General features: G+C 38.6%; 1 protein-coding gene across 2 annotated transcripts in view; it reads left to right on the top strand.

The window, feature by feature from the left end:
- Positions 1 to 5,352: 5,352 nt before the first annotated feature.
- The window catches only part of KCTD3 (potassium channel tetramerization domain containing 3), a 56,852-nt gene continuing 43,179 nt past the window's right edge, over positions 5,353 to 19,025 (top strand). Inside the window, exons 1-8 of one of the 2 annotated variants that reach the window (XM_045455774.1) lie at positions 5,353 to 5,544; positions 9,878 to 9,931; positions 10,195 to 10,240; positions 11,863 to 11,936; positions 16,418 to 16,476; positions 16,754 to 16,834; positions 17,765 to 17,905; positions 18,628 to 18,718. In XM_045455774.1, the coding sequence (XP_045311730.1) occupies positions 5,462 to 5,544; positions 9,878 to 9,931; positions 10,195 to 10,240; positions 11,863 to 11,936; positions 16,418 to 16,476; positions 16,754 to 16,834; positions 17,765 to 17,905; positions 18,628 to 18,718 (629 nt within the window). In that variant the 5' untranslated portion in view covers positions 5,353 to 5,461. The remainder of the gene's footprint in view (positions 5,545 to 9,877; positions 9,932 to 10,194; positions 10,241 to 11,862; positions 11,937 to 16,417; positions 16,477 to 16,753; positions 16,835 to 17,764; positions 17,906 to 18,627; positions 18,719 to 19,025) is intronic. The other variant, XM_045455776.1, reaches the window with a different exon arrangement.

The raw sequence follows: 19,025 nt of genomic DNA, 5'->3' as shown, positions 1-19,025 counted from the left end.
GTTTTTCCAATTACTGTCAGTAATCTCAAGCCAATGGTTTTAAAATCTGGTACACAGAGTATATCATTAAAGACATACCCAAATAATAGGTGTATCTACACTTAGAGTGGCTCAGAAGATAACAGTAATAACAATGGCAACGGCAAACACCGGACAAATTACCTATCCTCTTTTTGGCTCAGTTTATCTTTACTCGTTGGATACATGTGGTCTTCCTTCATCTACTTAAAGACATAACTTTAATCATTATCTTCTTTCTGCCTCTCTTGACTTACCAGTTTTTGCTCTCTACTAAATGGTTTCTCTCAGTATATGGTTATTTATTTTACCATATTTACAAAGTTCTTTCTTGACCTTACTTTCGCTGCTTATTAGTATCCATTTCTTTACTTTTCTTTACAGCAAAACCCCACCAATCATGCCGTTTCTCTCATTGCTGAACTAGAACTATTCTTACTTCCTTCATGTTGCTAAATCCAATGGTCAATTCTTAGTTTTTTTATTTGGCCTATTATCTCACTGGACCCTCTGCTCCCTTGGTTTTCCGCCAGCTTGCCAGAATTCCTTTCTCCTTGGCTGAACCTTCTTCTTCTCCCAGTCTCCCAATGTTGTATAGTCAAGGGTTCCCTCCTGATTCCTATTTTTGTCTCATTCTACATTCTTATGATCTTATGATCTTATGATCTCAGGCAGTCCCATGGCTCTAAGAGCCATCTCAACACTGCTAATTACCAAAGTGTTTTTTGTTTTGTTTTGTTTTGTTTTTGTTTTTGTTTTTTTGAGAGACAGTAGGGCAGAGAGAGAGGAAAAGGGAGAGAATGCCAAGCAGGCTCCATACTGGCAGCATGCAGTATGCAGGGCTCAAACCCATGAATCTGTGAGATCATGACCTGAGCTGAAACCAAGAGTCAGAAGCTTAACCCACTGAGCCACCCAGGTGCCCTCTCCACCAAAGTTTTAGTTCAGCAAAGTTTAAGAGTATTTTCAGTTTGAATCTCTCTTCCAACTCCTATCTTCAACTGCCTACTCAACATCTCACTTGAATGCCTACTAAGGGATTCTCCACACAATTCCACTGTAGAAAAAGGAGGGGTTTTCTACCACCATCAAGCAATTCTCTGTACATCAGTTGGGGGGCCAAAACTCAATTCTGACACTATCTACCTGGAGGTAGTATCAGATTCCATAGGTTAAGGGCTCAGTCCTCTAAGAGTGTCCTCCACTTCAGATGCCAATCATAAGCATAGTTTGTTACCTATGCTTCTGACTTACTGGCTGCAGATTAGAGGTTTCTCCAACTCACTCTTTGGACTTTAGACACCAGTTCCAACTCCAGGTTGTTACCAATGCTTCTAAATGACTGGCTACAAATCATAGGTTCCCAAAAAACCCCTCGTTGGGTTTGATTAACTTGCCAGAACAGCTCACAGCAGTCAAGAAACCCATTTACTCACTGGATCGTTTGTGTATTACAAAAGGATATATCTCAGGAATAGCCAGGTGGAAGAGGTCCAAAGAGCAAGATATGGGGAAAGGGTACAGAGCTTTGATGCCCTATCAGAGTGCCACTCTCCCTGAATCTTTATGTGTTCACCAACCTGTGAGCTCTCTAAACCCTGTTTTTTGGGGTTTTACAAAGTCTCTGTTGATTAAATCACTGGCCGTGGGTAATTGATTCTTCCTAGAGGTGGGAGCTGGGGGTGGTGGGACTGAAATTTCCAACCCAGTAATCACATGGTTGGGTCGTCTAGCAACCAGCCCCTAAACTTTTGGTTACCTAAGGGCTTTCCAAAAGTCACCTCATTAACATAACAAAAGGAACATTTATTGCTCTCTTCACTTAGGAAATTACAATGGTTTTTAGTTCTGTCCCAGAACAGAGGATGAAGACCACATATATATTTCTTTTTTTTTTTTTTTTTTTTTTTTTTAATTTTTTTTCAACGTTTATTTATTTTTGGGACAGAGAGAGACAGAGCATGAACGGGGGAGGGGCAGAGAGAGGGAGACACAGAATTGGAAACAGGCTTCAGGCTCTGAGCCATCAGCCCAGAGCCCGACGCGGGGCTCGAACTCACGGACCGCGAGATCGTGACCTGGCTGAAGTCGGACACTTAACCGACTGCGCCACCCAGGCGCCCCCACATATATATTTCTTATTATAAATCACAGTATCACAGGCCTTAGTCTAACTCCAAGTTGCCTCTTGAATTCACTGAAGGCAAAAATCTGTTAGTATGCTTTTACATTCTTTCAAGTTATGGGCCTAGGAAAAACTAAATGGCCTTTTTACCCCCTAATTCTATACTGCCAATTTGAAAGCAAAACTTTAGATCCTAATGGAAATGGACATTATCAGTTGGAGCAAAGATAGCTAACTAACACTGTTTAAAGTATGAGAGATTCTTAGTGTGCTGCTCCTTAATCTAAACTGTTACTCACCTCAGTATAAAGTGAAGGTTTAGGGTACAGAGAGAGGCCCTGAAATTCAACTGCCCGCCTACAAATTCCTGCTATGCCCCTTGCCAGCTATGTAATTTTGAGCAAGTTTCCTGATCATTTTAACTCTCAGATTTTTTTTATTTTTAAAATAGTGATAATAGTTGTAAAGAAAAAGAATGACAAAAAATATGTAAACCATCTAGGATGTGAAAAATTGGTAATAAATAATGTCAAAAAGAAAACCACAGGCCCCAAATGGTATCACTTAGGCCAAGTTTAAGTGCCAGCTGGGCAGGCTGAATACCTAACCTGACTGCAGTTTCAACCTCCCCCAGAAATGTAAGTTTTAACCAGGCAGTCAGGAATTTTCTGATAGCACCAATGAAATAATCTGTCACATGGGCCTTCTCCATCCTCCAAAAGATGAAGTAATCTGAGTAAGACCCCTTTCCCTGTCCCTCCTTGCAAGGGAAGGTGATCTTGCCAGAAACAATTCTTTCTTGTCTTTTGCTGATAACTCTCTTGCCCCATCTTCCTTCCTATAAAAACCGTGCATTTTGTACAATTCCTTAGACCTCCCCTCTACTTGCTGGATGGGATGCTGCCCGATTCATGACTTGTTTAATAAAGCCAATTAGATCTTCAAATCTACTCAGTTGAATTTTGTTTTTTAACAATACAAATTAGCTATTATTATTATCATTGTTAACTGGGGTAAATAATATGTATCATATAAATAGTGCTAGCCTCTTTTAAATCAAATTTGGATAAAGTCATCATTATCACTGGTATATTTTCCAGCAGAGTGTTTTATTTTTTTAATTATTATGACAATGAAGATAAAATCATAACATCATGTAGGTCTTCAGTTTGAATCCCTCTGGTAAAACTATTTTTAAAAACACAATTCATGCTAAGAATTGTTAAACAAAATCCAACTGAGTAAATTTGAAGATCTCATTGGTTTTATTCAACAATTCATGAATGGGGTAGCTTCTGACAGTGGTACAAAAAAACAGTTTTTAGAGGCAAAAGGAGGGTGGAATGGGGAGGTTTAAAGACTCAATTATTCCAGGTAGGGTTACCTTTCCTTAGGGAAAGACAAGGGGGCTTATCTGGCAAGTTTCCTCACTAATGCTGATTGGGAAATTCCAGACTAATTGCTTTATTATTTATTTATTTTTTAATTTAGTTTATTTTGAGAGAGAGAGAGAGAGAGAGAGAGAGAGAGAGAATGCAAACAGGGTAGGGGCAGAGAGAGAGGGAGAGAGAGAATCCCAAGCAAACTCTGCAAGCACAGAGCTCAATGCAGGGCTTGAACTCATGGAACCATGAGATCATGACCTAAGCCCGAAATCAAGAGTTGGTGGCTTAACCGACTGAGTCACCCAGGCACCCCCAGACTAATTGTTTTAAATTTCCAGTCCTAGAAGAGGCTTAAGCTGCAATTAGGTTAGGCATTAAGTTTTTTTTTTGTTTTTTTTTTTTTTAAGATTTTATTTCTAAGTAATCTCTATACCCAAGGTGGGGGTTGAACTCACTGCCCTTCCACATGAGCCAGCAAGGTGCCCCAGATTAGGCACTAAGTCTTGATGGGGTTTAGCAAAAGTGACTCCATCTTGAGTTTTTCTTTTTAACAGAGTTTAGTACCACAGACTAATAATGAACTCTGAAACATGTTAGCTAACATCAGGTATTATAGTGTTATGGTTTTAAAAATATACTTTAGGGGGCTCCTGGGTGGCTTAGTCAATTAAGTGTGGGACTTTTGATTTCGGCTGGGTCAGGATGGGGGTAGGTGTGGTGGGATGGAGACCCCATCAGCTCAGCACTGAGTGTGGAGCCTGCTTGGGATTCTTTCTCTCTCTGCCTCCATGCTCGTTCTGAAATTTAAAAAAAAAAACTAAAAATTATGTGTATATATAATTATATACATACATACACATACACTTTAGTAGCGGCTAAGTTTTCAGATTCCAATATATATTTAAAGTAAACAATTCTTAAAGTGTGTATTTGTGTGTGTCTAACACTGAATGCTTACTGTATTCCAGAAACACATTGCCCTACACATGCTAGGGGTTGTTTTTGTCCTTTTGTTTCCTTCCCGGTTTAACAAAACAAATAACAAAACTGCTTGGGAGACTAGGGTTGAGACTGAAGAGGGTAATACAGTAATGAATTTGCTGAGATAAACGCTACTTTAAAAAGTTACAAAATCCCCAAATTTTCACTGTATTTGTATTTTTTTACATTTAGGCAGCAACTACTACCTCCAGGAAATTTCCCCTTCACCTCCCAAATAGGCGTGAAGGGAGATAATAAAGTTGCTTAGGACAGTCTGCCCAGACTTGCCCCCAATGTGGGGAATCTGACTACTGGAAAACCTTAAATGTAAAACGGAACGGGCTGGGATCGCGCGGGGGGTGGGGGGCGGTTGGAAGGACCTGGAAACCCGCGCCTACGGGCGGCGGCCCAGGGGCACATTCCCTTAACTCCCTCAGTGCCAGCCCCGCTGGGTTGGGAAGCTCCTCCCCCGCCCTTCCTTCCTCCTCCTCCTTCCCCCCCCTCCCCCGCAGCGGCGGGCGAAGCGGTGAGCGCTGCGGTATTTTGTCCCCAGCGGCGACCCCTTCTCCCAGGCAGGTTGCGGCTGCAGCGGCCGCCTTGGCGGTGGCGGCAGCGGTGGCGGCGGGAGCCGAGCACTAGGAGAGGCCGGGGCCGGCCCTGCGGCCTGGAGGCCGCGAGAGGTGGAGGCCGGGCCGCCCTCCCGCGCCGCGGGAGCGGAGGGGAAGAGGCAGCCGCGAGAGAGCTCGGCCCGGCCGCCGGGAAGGTGGGGGACGCTCCGGGCACCTCCCGCCCTCCGGCCGCCGCCGCCCTGCTGGCCCTGCCGCAGCCGCCGCCCCCGCCGCCCCCGCCGCCCCCGCCGCCGCCGCCGCCGCCGCCTCCTCGGGCTCCCTCCGCGGGCTCGACGGCCCCGGCCGGGGACGGCGGGCGGCGTGCGCGCCCGGAGCCTCCGGAGATGGCGGGAGGGCACTGCGGCAGCTTCGCCGCGGCGGCGGCTGGCAGTGGCGAGATCGTGCAGCTGAACGTCGGGGGGACCAGGTGAGTCCGCGGAGAAGGGCCTCGGAGCGGGCATGCGGCGGACGGCCTGCAGGGGGACGGCGAGGCCAAGGTTGGCGGGGACTTGGGCGAATGTGGGAGCCGAGCCCGGTGGGTGACGCGGGGGCCCTCCCGGCGGGAAGAATGTCGGCGGCTCTCGAGTTGAAGTCTCTGCTCCGGGGACGGAGAGGCAGGAGGGCCTCTTGGAATTAGAGCGAGCCGGGCCCATGTGCCCGTGGCTGCCTTCCTAGAATGCCAACCTTTGTCCCTCCCCCTTTCTAAACTACCAGGCCAAGTGGAACATTAAAAAGCCTTCCTTACCTAACCTTAGAGTGTATTTGAGGAATTTATTTTGTAGAAGCCTGGCCTTGTGGTTTGCGTTTTGCAGATGAACCTGCTTCCCTTTTCGATCAACAAGGTGTCGGTGGGCGTGGGTAAGAAAGAGTACTGTGCTCTTTTCCCCTTCTAATTAAGGAGTGTTTGCAGTCTCGAAGGATTTCGGTGGATGGAGTACAGTAGAGTTGCAGTACGTTGTTATTTATTTTCAGAGTTTCTGGGTGTATAGCTTTGAAGGATCTGTTCAACCTGCAGGGCAGTGGGTCCAGGAACCGCAATTTTAACAGTTGGTTCTGAAAAGCTTTGGATATTGGCACTGTCTACTCAGAGTAGACAGACTGAAAGCTCTTTATCCTCTCTCTTGCCTTTCACTCCCTGTCTGTGACTTCTATTAAGCTTTCTTGGGGGAAAATCATTTGTGGATTCGGTATGGCTTATGAGTCACTCTTCTCAAAAATGGGACTTTGCCAGCTCTGTTTGAAGGAAGGGGTGGTTGAGTTTTAAGCTTGGTAGGAGATGAACGATAGAGTGCTCGAGAACATGAAAGGATTTCAACATCCCGGACGTAACTAATATTTTTAAAAATACAAAACGACATTGTGAACCATACGGATAAAAATGTATCGTACTCTAATCCTAAACGTTTAATTCTAAGTGTACGATTCAACACAAGAAGCAGTAATTCTTCATTCCTTCCCTGTCGCCCCCTCCCCCCATGCAAAACCGTTCAACAGTGTGAGGTAGATTATTGCGCTGTATAGATACTGGTCTTCTGGAGAAGACATGTGTCCTAATGTAAGAAATGGGTTTTTTCCCTTAAAATCACACGGAAATTTTGCGGGTTTGATAACGTATGGATGCAAAGGAATACCCCCTCTAGAGTCGACCTGCAGTGTGTGTTAGTGCTGAGGAATAGCAACTATAGTCATTGAAAATACCTTCACTGGTTCCTAATTGCTATAGATTGTGGATGATGTTTCTTTTCAGGTATTCTAAAGTATTACGATATTACTATTACGATAAAAATTAAATGTAGTGTTATTTACTGCATGCTGAAAGTGGATGGTTTAATAATGAGTGAACTCTTGGTAATGACTGTAGAATTGAGTTTAAAGTTTTTAATCCTAAAAGGCAGCCATCTTGGAGCTGAAACACTTTATTTTGTTTCACTGTTTATGAAACTTGATTTTATCAGGGTGTAAGTTTTTCTAAGTGATGATATTAGCAAAGAATACAAAAATAAGATAAATATATTATTGGATCAAACAGTTTAGAAGATATACGAAAGTTGTTAGATAGGAATGATAATTTAAGTAAAAAAAACAGCATAAACTTTATAGATTTGCTAGGATAACATGGTTTATAAAATAAGTAATGACATGGCCTATAGAAAATAGGACATCCAACTTCAAGTGTTCTAAGGCTATTTTCTTGAGTTACTTTGAATCACAGACTCTTGAAGCAGTTTAGAGCTAGAAGGGATCCAGAAGTCATCTGTATCTTGTACAAAACAGATTAACACAGTCACCTTAGCCATTGTGAAGAAAAAAAAAAAAATCCTGATTTGATTCTCAGTAAAGTTGAGGAATTGCCCCTGGGAGAACTACCTGTGGCAAGAATGGAGGTAGGCTCCAAGGTGATAGAGTAAAACTCAAAAGGAGGGTATACTGTGAGCAGAGAAGCATATGTTATATAGGTGAGGTCCTTTCCACCCCCCGAAGAGAGGAAGGATATGAAATTGGACATATTCAAAGGAATTACAGAAATGAGCAATTTTTATAATTTATTTAACACTGTGTGGGTAATTCAGGAAGTAGAGAAGAAGATAAGGGTTCACTTAGAATTAACATTATTTACCAACCCCCCCCCCCAAAAAAAAAACCTAAAGAAGTGAAAGAAACCTAATATGACTCAATTTGTGATTAATTCTGTTATGAATAAGTACAATTTGAGGCCTCACAAGAGAGGTCTGGGATCTGCTAGTGGGGAACTTATGGACAAAGGACTTTGGAATCATGTGGATACAGATTCCAGTTCCCAGGCTTTCCCTGTAACTACTCAGCAGCCTAGGGCAAATTATTTTTTAGTGCTTAGTTTTCCTAAAATGTAAAGTGATGATAATAGTACTAGCCTTACAGGTTTGATAAAGGAATTTGAAGTAAAAATGGGAAATGTAGGGGTTGGTGGCATAGTAACATTGAAGGATAAATAATTTTAAACTAGATTGCTTCCAAGTTAATTTAGAGGGAGGCAAAGAGCAAGAACTATAAGTGTAGATATTATGCTAATATCTTCAGTAACATTTCTGCTGAGACCAGATTGGACATGGCCCTTTTCTTGGCACACTGTGGATAGGAGCTAAAAACCATTAGATAAGGCTTTCATATATATTGCAGAAAATTATGCTTGTCACATGTAACTTTATTTATTTTTTTCTTTAAAGGTTAGCTAATTTATTTTTTCTTTAAAGTTTATTTTTGGGAGAGAGTACATGCACACCTGCACGAACGGGGGAGGAGCAGAGAGAGAGGGAGCGAGAGAATCCCAAGCGGACTCCAAGCTGTCAGTGCAGAGCCCAGTGTAGAGCTAGATCTACAAATGGTGAGATCATGACTGAGGTGAAGCCCAAGAGTTGTACGCGAAACTGACTGAGCCACCCAGGCACCGCATGTAATTGCAAATGTCATTTTTATGACGTCATACTTGAAACCTAGTTTTTATGTTCTGTTGGGGCCCCCCCCCATTTGTCTTCCTCTTGTTTGAAAAGTGGAAAATTGGTGGGGGAGAGGATCTAATCCTTTTGCCCATAAATTTCAGATTACTAACCCTACCCCAAACTGCTGATTTTAATTGAAATTGCTAATGCAACTTTAAGCAGACCTGTGTAATTTTCTAAGTGACACAAAATTTGAGTTCTCTGGCAGTCTGCTGAATACTGAGTGAGCATGAAGGATCACAAGTTATAAGTGATCCTTATTTGGAGTTAATTTGATAGCCTCAAGAACATAGTGATTTTGTGTGTGGGGGGGGGGCACTGGGTCCTTGTATCCTTCAGTTTGCCATTTACTGAATTTGCTTTTATTTATTTGGCCAAGTCAGTTTCCTTGACTAGCCGTAATCTGCTCCTCATGTTTTCTTAAGATTTTGCTAAGATATACACTTGCAAAATTTGCCGTGGTTTCTTGAATGAACTCCCTGGATCCTTTCTTAATCTGATTAATGGGCACAGGGACTGCTTTAAAACAGTCATAATGCTAGACAAGGAATGTGGAGAAAAGCAGAAGTCTGTTTGGCTGTCTTCTGTGTGAGGACACATGGTGATGGCAACAGAATGTAAAAAAATATATATAGGTAGAGTAGATACCCAATGAGAGAGTAAGCATGAATTGTCCAGGGGTATTGAAGTACTATCTTATTAGATGGGAATACACTTGTGTTGGAGAGATGGAATGGGACTTGAAGGTAATTATAAATGTTGAGAATTTTGGACTTGTTGTGATGGCCTTGTTGTTGATTCTTCAGCAGATGGCATGCTGGAAAGTGGTATTTTAAGAAGCATTATATGTTAGCGAATTAGTTATTTGATTTTGGGAGCACCTGGGTGACTCAATCGGTTGAGCGTCTCACTCTTGATTTTGGCTCAGGTCACCAAGTCAGGATCCCAGGGTGATCCCTGCATCGGACTCCCTGCTGAGCATGGAACCTGCTTGGGATTCTCCCTCCCTCCCCCTCTCCTTTTGCCCCCGCCCTCCCCCCCAGGTTGTATATACACTCTCTCTCTAAAATAAAAAATAAAAAAAATTCTGTGATTTTTGTTGCGCTCTCTTTGAATAATCTTAGCTCTGAATTGAAACTGGCACGATTTTAAAATAATAAATGTACATAATTGATGTAGCTATAGCTGTGCAACAACTTGTAAATTATTATATGAAAGCAGGTTAACTAACTGAGATTTCAAATCATGTCCTCATTTATAATACCAGATTATTTTTAATTGCAGGTTTAGTACCTCAAGACAAACCCTTATGTGGATTCCAGATTCTTTTTTTTCCAGGTATTTTATATAATTCTTTAGTACCATTTTTTTTAAAAACTTGATTATTAAAGTAATAAAAAATTTTATTTTTCTGGTTAAATTAATGTTTTCATTTTTTGGGTAAAAATCTTCACTTTTAAAATAGATTTAAAATTTTTGATTTTATTTTGAAGATACGATGATTCATTTGTATTGGTCTTGGACATTTGATAAAAAATGAGGGCATTCTATTCATACTCAGATTTTAGGAACTAACTGCTTATTGATCATGACTCTTCTAGTTTGCTGAGTGGACGAATTTCAACACTGCGAGATGAAACTGGTGCTGTGAGTATAATATGCTGATATATATTTCTAACTTGAAATGTTTATTATTAATATAATTAATTATTAATATTAATGCTAATGATTGTTCCGTATTATATAGTGACTCTAAGAAGACAGAAAAGCTAATATTTTAATAACCACTAAATGAAAGTGATGTATATGTACTTAAAAAGTGTTTCATTTCTTGTTACATATAGTGTTTCTGTAATTAATAGAACTCAAAATGGAATACTGCATATAGCAATTTAAGTATTTATGATTAGAGAGATTGGATGATATGAGCTTACATTGTCAGGAGAGGAAATACTTTTAATCAGTAATTAAAACATTAGCAATAATTAGATGAATATGAATACTAAAGAATTTTGATATTGAATTAGAATGGTAAGATACTGCAAATTAATTAAGTCCTACAATTTTTTTATTTTGGAGAAAAACCTTAGGAACCTGTACAGCAATGGCAAAATGAGGGAAGGAAAGAACTATCAGGGTGCAGTACAGAAATACTAGTTTATACATTTAAAAAACAGTTATAATGTGCACAACGGTATGTAAAGGAAATGGCTAGTACTCACAAAAGCTAAAATAGCTTTCTGTTTGGAGGCAATAAAGTGACCAGACGTACTTATTTGCTGTGATGGGATTTGCAGATGAAATTAGGCAGCAAAAGCACGTACGTCCATGTGAGATTATAGACATCAGTAGTAACAACATCTGCACCAATCTGTTGTGTTTCTCCAACTTCTCACTGGTCCTGATAAAAACAAAAGCAAGAGCTTATGTAGCTAGAACAACCTCATTTATTGTAAAAACATAATCAATCATAGTATAAAGAGGTTTACTGCTAGCTATCATTTTTCTGTCTAATTGAATAATGCAAGCTTTAAAAGGTGTTCATTTTTATGGTTAGAACTTTTATAATTGATTTAAAATTTGTATCCAAAGTGTTGGTATACATTCCTGTAGAAAGTTATCAATTACGTATTTCATATTTTCTAAAGCATTGTTTTTTTTCCCTGTATCTGGTGCAGTATTTGTTATTTAAGAAATGTGTTTTGTCATCATCCCCCACCCCTGGCTTTTGAGGAAACTGAGATAATGGAATGTAAAAATGCTATGAGAATAGTATTCGTTTCCAGTTTTTATAGTAATGTGCAGTATTTATTTTTCTTGATTACCCTGTGTGTTTTATTAAAGTACATTGTTGTTTCATTAATTCACATATGAATCACAAATTATATAAGTCACAATCATTGTCACCAGTAATTAACGATAAGATAACATAAGAAGGTATTATTTATGTATAATGGTTTTGAAGTATTTACTAATTTCTACAATATTTCAGATAAAAAGTTTGTCACTTTTACCAAAAATGTCAATAAATAGATGCCAGTATTCCTACATTTAAAATATTATCAATCTAATAATAGGTTTTTGGGTGAAGAGACAATACTACCTTAAATGCACACATTTAAAACTGCATTCTAACTTTAGAAACATTAAAATCTAAGAGTGGGATCAAGTAAATATGGTATTTAAATAATTTAGTGTTTGTCCCCTTAGTGTTACAGATTAATTAGTTGAATTTATAATTTGAAAATAAAACAATTTTTCATTTACAGATATTTATTGATCGAGATCCAGCAGCATTTGCACCCATTTTAAATTTTCTTCGGACAAAAGAACTAGATTTAAGGTAAGAAATGTATCTTTTTAAAGTAAATTCTTACTGATAGGTCTGTGTTTTTGGAATATTCTGTGGAACGAAAAAGTTCTCCCCCGCCCCCATCCCCAAATTATTTTTGCTTGAAAGTTTCCCCAGAATTAAACTCACAGGTAGAGGCCACCATCGTATCTATCATCTCTTCCTTTAGACCACTCCAGTAGCTTCCCATTCAGTTTCCTGCCTGCATTCTTACATCCTTCCGATTAGTTTTCCACACTGTAGCCAAACTTATCTTCTAAAACTATAAATGTCATCTGGTTGCTACTCTACTTAAAACTCTTATTTAATGTTCTTGGATTAATGGCTAGGGATTTGGGAGTTTATTGTTTCATAAGGCTCTCTACGATCTTGCCCCTGCTTAATTTCTCTTGTTTCAACAGTTTCACCTCTTTGTGGTGTTGGTCTTTTTTTTTTTTTTTTTTTTTTAATTTTTTACTATTTATTTAGTTTTGAAAGAGAGAAAGAGAACGAGTGGGGGAGGGGCAGAGGAAGACACAGAATCCAAATCAGGTTCCAGGCTCTGAGCTGTCAGCATAGAACCTGATGCAGGGGTTGAACTCCCGGACCATGAGATCATGACCTGCGCCAAAATGGGACGCTTAACTGACTGAACCATCCAGGCGCCCCTTTGTGGTCTTGGTCCTGGTCCTGGTCCTGGTCCTGACTTCTTCAATAATGTCTGGTATGTCCACTCAGTATAGGTCTTCCTAGTTTCCTGTCCTGCCATTACCACAACATTTCTTACACATTTTCCTTTTTTAGTAGTCTATCTTCCGTTTGACTTTAAATTCCAACAGGGTAAGCACTGTCCTATATAGTCCCAGGATCTAGCATTGTGTTTGGTACATGAGTTTTATGCGTCATGTCCAATACGTGAGTTTTATAGATTGTAGATAAATGAATGACCGTTTAAACTGTTACTTTAACTTTGCCAACATCTGGATTCCTACTAAGAATTTACAGTCTAATTTGCCTTTATTATTCTTTTATTCCCTATATTCCTAGTGAACTTTCACTGAAGATCTCTTTATACTTTTTTAGACACAGCTTTTAAAATTCCAATTGTTTAGAGGTGCCTGGCTGGCTCAGTTGGTGAAGTATGTGCCTCTTGATCTCAGGGTTGTGAGTTCAAGCCCCATGTTGGGTATAGAGATTACTTAAAAATAAAATCTAAAAAATATTTTAAAAATTCTAGTTGTTTATTTGACCTGCTTCTTTATAATATTATGTAAGTTTTGGCTTATATTTACTGGAATATGAGCTCCTTAAAGGTGACAAAAATCTTTTGGTCTCTTGTTTCCTGTGATTTTTCCAGTGTTAAAACAGTGCATATAAAACAAAAAAGTCTGCATATAGTCACTTTGTAGCTTTTCAGTAGATATTTACTGAATCAATAAAAGAGTTTGTTGGAGCTTTTTGTTTTTTTTTGGTCCGTGGAGGTGGCAAATAAGTTACTAACTACTTGAATAAAATTATCTTGACTCATAGAATTTGATGAAAGAAGCCTAAATTTACTTGCGGTCGATTTCTTGTGACTAGTTCACAGCTAGACAACCCAGGAAAGGCAGAATTAGTAAGAATTAAATATCTGTATTTATTGATTGCGCTTCTTATAAATTGCTATGTTACTTCATTTAAAGAGGCCTATCAAATTAAAATTCTCTAAGTAGTAGTACCTTTCAAAAGAAGATGGGAAGGAATTTAAAAAAAAATGTATTCTAATTTTCTACCTTCCATAAAATTCTTCTGTTGCCCTTATCACACTGTGCTATAATTACCATATTTGTTTTCTTGTCCTCCCCAGGAGACTGGGTTCAAGAACTGTTGTGACCTGAGCCACCTTGTAATTAGCCAGCATTATTGTGCTGTTAACACAGATGGTTTTGAAAAGAAAGGTTTAACTGTTTTTGTGTTAAACCAGTCACAACCAATTTGACAAACAAAAGCAATTTAACATTGCAGTTGTACGTGTTTATTAAACACAAGGAATTGTTTAAAAGACCTTTTTTGGAGCGGTTTTAGGTTTACAACAAAATCAAGAGGAAGATACAGAGATCTCTCATGTACCTGTTCCTACACATGCATAGCCTACCCCATTATCAACATCACTTACCAGAATGGTACTTTTTTTTTTTTCATGCCAAGGGTGAACCTCCATTGACACATGATAACCACGCAAAGTTCATAGTTTACATTATAGTTAACTCTAGGTCTTGTGTATTCTGTGGGTTTAGACAAATGTATAATGACATGTGTCCATCATTTTAATATCATAGAAAATATTTTCACTAACTTAATCTTTTGTGCTCTGACTGTTGATTCCCCCCCCCCCCCGCCCCCCTGCAACCATTGATCTTTTCATTATCTCCATAATTTTGCCTTTTCCAGAATGTCTTATGCTTGGAATAATACTGTAGGTAGGCTCTTCAGATTGTCTTTTCTTTCGCCAGTATCACACTGTTTTGATTACTATAGCTTTATGGTAAATGTCATGGTTGAGTACTGGCAGTCCTCCAATTTTATTCTCCCTCAATATTGTGTTGACTATTCTGGGTCTTTTCACTCTCCATATAAACTCTAGAATCAGTTTGTCAATATCCATAAAATAACTTGCTAGAATTTTGATTAGGATTTAATTGAATTTCAGATGAAGTTGTAAAGAACTGACATGTTAACAAAACTGAATTTTCTAATCCATGAACATGGAATATCATTCCATTTACTTAGTTCTTTGATTTTGCTCATTAGAGTTATGTAGTTTGCTTCATATAGATCTTAACATATTTTTTGTTAGATTTATACCTAAATAATTGTTTTTGGTGGTACTAATGTAAATGGTATTATGTTTTTAATTTTAAATTCCACTATTCATTATTAGTACATGGCAATTGACTTTTATACACTAACCTTGTATCCTGCAACCTTACTATAATCGTTTATTCTAGGAGTTTTTTGTCTGTACTTTTGGATTTTCTACATAGATAACCATGTCATCTGTGAATAACAGTTGTATGTTCTCTGTGTGCCTTTATTACAGTTCTTGCCTTATGGCATTATTGAGAATTTTTGCACCAATGTTCATGAGAGATACTGGTCTGTACTCTTCTTATAGTGTCTTAGTTTTGGTGTTAGGGTAATACTGGCCTTATAAAATGAGTTAGGAAATATTCCTATTTCTAACTTCTGAAAGAGATTATAGAGAATTGGTATGATTTCTTAACTTAAATGTTTGGTAGAATTCACTAGTGAATCTTTCTGGGTCTGTTGCTTTCTGTTTTGATTCAATTCCTTTAGTAGGTATAGGCCTATACGGATTGTCTCTTTTTTTCTTATGTGAGTTTCAGCAAATGATACCTTTCAAAGAATTGGTCCATTTCATCTTGGTTATCAAATTTGTGGGAAAAGAATTGTTGACAGTATTCCTTTATTATCCTTTTAATTTTTAGTGATGCTGCTCTTATTTCTTCCCAGGCAATATTTTTAAAGTAAGGACAAGTTATAACTGCAAGTCAAAATGAATCATTAGTATTGTAAACTCTTAATCTTCTGTTCTTTTTACTTTTTATTTTCATATTATTTAATGGTCCTATAACATCTTCTAATAAGCTTAGCCCTTTTTAAGGCTAGTCTTCCCCCCCCCCCACTTTTTCTTTATATTTTTATTTTTGGTTTCTGATGAGAAAAGTCATTTATCTGAATTTCTTTGTTCAACAAATATTTATTACATAATTATTATATACAGTCATTATGCAAGGTATATGAAAATGGATGGATCATGCGCTTGTAGGGATCTTAAGAAAGTTTTTTTTTAATGTTATTTATTTTGGAGAGAGAGAGAGATAGAGGGAGAGCGGGGGAAGAGCAGAGAGAGAGAGGGAAACATAGAATCCTAAGCAGGCTCCTGGCTCTGAGCTGTCAGCACAGCCAGACATGGGGCTCAAACTCAAACCATGAGATTGTGACCTGAGCCAAAGTTGGACACTGAGCCACCCAGGCGCCTGGAGTAGGGATCTTTATAGTGTAATTGGGGAGGTTAAAATATATATAGAAATAATTATGATAAAAATTTAAAAGCAATAAATGTCATACAAGAATGATTCTTACTCTTATTTGCCTTAGGTATTTCTTGATAATTTATTCGTATTAACCCTCTGAAGCCCTAATTTCTCAGTTACCCAATTCATCTACACGGGAATGGTTTTTAAGTAAAAAAATGTTTTCGTTGGCATGCGTTTTGTTTTTTGTTTGTTTGTTTTGTTTTGTTTTGTTTTGTTTTTATTTAGAGCTTTTAAAATGACTAAAGATATTAGGAGAAGAGTAAGTTTTAAAGCCTTATGACTTTGTTCACTTTAAGAATGTAGTACTTTTTCCCTCTGCTTCAGATAATCCAAGTTGCCAGTGTTGGAGGATTTATACCATTTGTTTGGTGTTTTGTTTTTTTTTTTTTGTAGGGGAGTAAGTATTAATGTTCTCAGGCATGAAGCAGAATTTTATGGAATCACTCCATTAGGTATGTGTTGTCCTAATAATTTTGTTTTTATGATTTGACTTTTCATGTAGTAAACTTGTCTAATGAAATATGTTTTATACCAGGTCCTGTTTTTTGATGACCTGGTTCAGTGTGCTTACTTTTTGTGGTTTTTCATAGTAAAAAGATGTTGTCAACTGATTTAACTTAAACATTTTCCTTTTCTTTCCTTATCCTCTTTAACTAGAGAAAATAAAAATGGAGTACTATTTTTCTGTTTGCATGTACTCTTGACAAGTTTGCTTTGAAATGTTTTTAGTAAGAAGGCTTCTCCTCTGCGAAGAACTGGAACGCTCATCTTGCGGCAGTGTCCTTTTTCATGGTTACTTGCCTCCACCAGGTACTTCTGCTTTGTTTAGCTAGTCTTTAAGAAAATTTGTTTTTTCCTCGTTTGGCAAATACAGGCATGTAGAGAGGAAAATCTGTTTTCTTGATTACTGAGTTTCTCGTGTATAAATATACTAGGAATGCTGAGAACTTTAATTTTAACAGAAGTCCTACTGTATGTTAGAGTGGGGATGTGCCAAACTTTTTCTTTTCTGTAAAAAGCCAGACAGGCTTGTGGGCTAGAAGATCTGGATGGCAACTACTCAGCCCTGTCGTACGCTCTGCGGACATGAACGGATGCAACCAGTACAACTTTATTGATGTAAACAGCCATGGCCCGTAGCCTGCCAGCCCGTGTTAGAGCACCGGCTGTCAGTGTCCTTTCTGTAGAACCCCGGGAGCTCTGCAGGCATAGGCCAGTGTACGAGAGAGAGGCCATGAGGCGCCTGTCATCCCTGCCCCACCTCGGTCAGTTAGGAGACTTTTGCCTTTACCTTTGTTAAGCTGGGCTTCTGAGCAAGATTTCATTCCAAAACAGACTTTTCTGCCAAATAAAAGACATTTAGTAAAAGGGGCAGTTGAGCTGTAAAGCAGTTTCCGTGAGTGCCTTGTACCGAACACAAAGCAACTGGAAACACTGTAAACAGACAGCAAATGTGAACACTGGTGACAACTGAATTAATGATTGATTTCAGTAAGCTAGAGTTAGCTAAAATGGAATATAACGTGATTGATAAATGGAAATCTGTTGAAAGAATTTATTTCATTTTCATTTTGTTGTTTTTCACAGTAATTAAATTATTTGTAATAAATTGCTATATTGGAAGGCATGTTTTAGCTATGATGAAATTCACATTTGTATGTTTCTTTGTTACAGTGTGAAATTATAAATTTTTGGTAGGTGAATTTAGAAATAAATGTACCTTATTATTTCTTTTTATAGGTATTCCTAGTCGTAAAATAAACAACACAACTAGATCCTCTGCTGGTTCTAGGAATGGATTAAATTCCACAGAAAGTGAAGCTCGGGGAAATGGTACCCAGCCTGCTCTCTCTGGAACTGGAGAAGAGACTGTTAGGCTAGGTAAACAAAGATTACAGAAGTAGACAGAAAAAAAAAAAATGCAAATGGTTTTAGTTCTGAGTGATACTGAGTAATTATTTTTTAAAGATGTGATCTTTGCCTTTCCTGTCTTTTTAATGTAAATATATCATTTATATTTTTATATCTCATTTGAAATAATTTATTTAAAAAGTTTGTGATCATCTGTCTGCTCTAAATCTTTAGGAGTTGACAAACCTTTTTTTTAAACATTTCTTCATTATTGAGAGACAGAGAGAGACAGAGCACGAGCATGGGAGGGACAGAGAGAGGGGTAGAAACAGAATCTGAAGCAGGCTCCAGGCTCTGAGCTGTCAGCACAGAGCCCGACGTGGGGCTCGAACCCACGAGCAGTGAGATCATGACCTGAGCTGAAGTCAGACGCCCAACCGACTGAGCGGTGCCCCGACAAACTTTTTATGTTAAAGAAACAGGTGCCCCGACAGGTGCCCCGACACCCAGGTGCCCCGACAAACTTTTTATGTTAAAGAAACAGTAAACATTTTAGGCTCTGTCAGAACTGTTTGACTCTGCCATTGCAGCATCGAAAACAGCCAAGGACAATATGTAAATAAATGTGCATGGCTGTGTTTCAGCCAAACTTTATTAATCAAAACAGGTAGAAGACTGGAATCAGCCCATGGGCCATAGTATACGCACCCCGGCTTTAGAACATTAACCACTTCTTTTTCTAAAATCAACAGGGTTTCCTGTGGATCCACGAAAGGTGCTAATTGTGGCTGGCCATCACAATTGGATTGTAGCTGCATATGCTCATTTCGCTGTGTGTTACAGGTACTGTATAAGTAATAAAGGTTTGTTTTTGGAGAGGTGTAGTTCTTAATAATTGTGATTTTATGTTTACAGACATAAGAGTTGTTAGTCATATTTTTTTCCTGCGAATTTTGCCCACTTCTGTGTCTCTTGACTAGATTTCGTTTCGTTTTATTTATGTAATTAATTTGATAAATGTTCTGATAGCTTTTATATATCTTTCCCATTTAATATCAACTGTGATAGAATTGAGGTATCTTGAGGTTATTTCTTTTTGCTTATTCTGTCCAGCTCTTGAATCACTTAACTATTAAGTGGCTAGGCAGAA

Source organism: Leopardus geoffroyi, chromosome C3, assembly GCF_018350155.1.
Source record: "Leopardus geoffroyi isolate Oge1 chromosome C3, O.geoffroyi_Oge1_pat1.0, whole genome shotgun sequence".
Taxonomy (NCBI): Eukaryota; Metazoa; Chordata; class Mammalia; order Carnivora; family Felidae; genus Leopardus; species Leopardus geoffroyi.
This window is presented reverse-complemented; position numbering and strand designations above follow the sequence as displayed.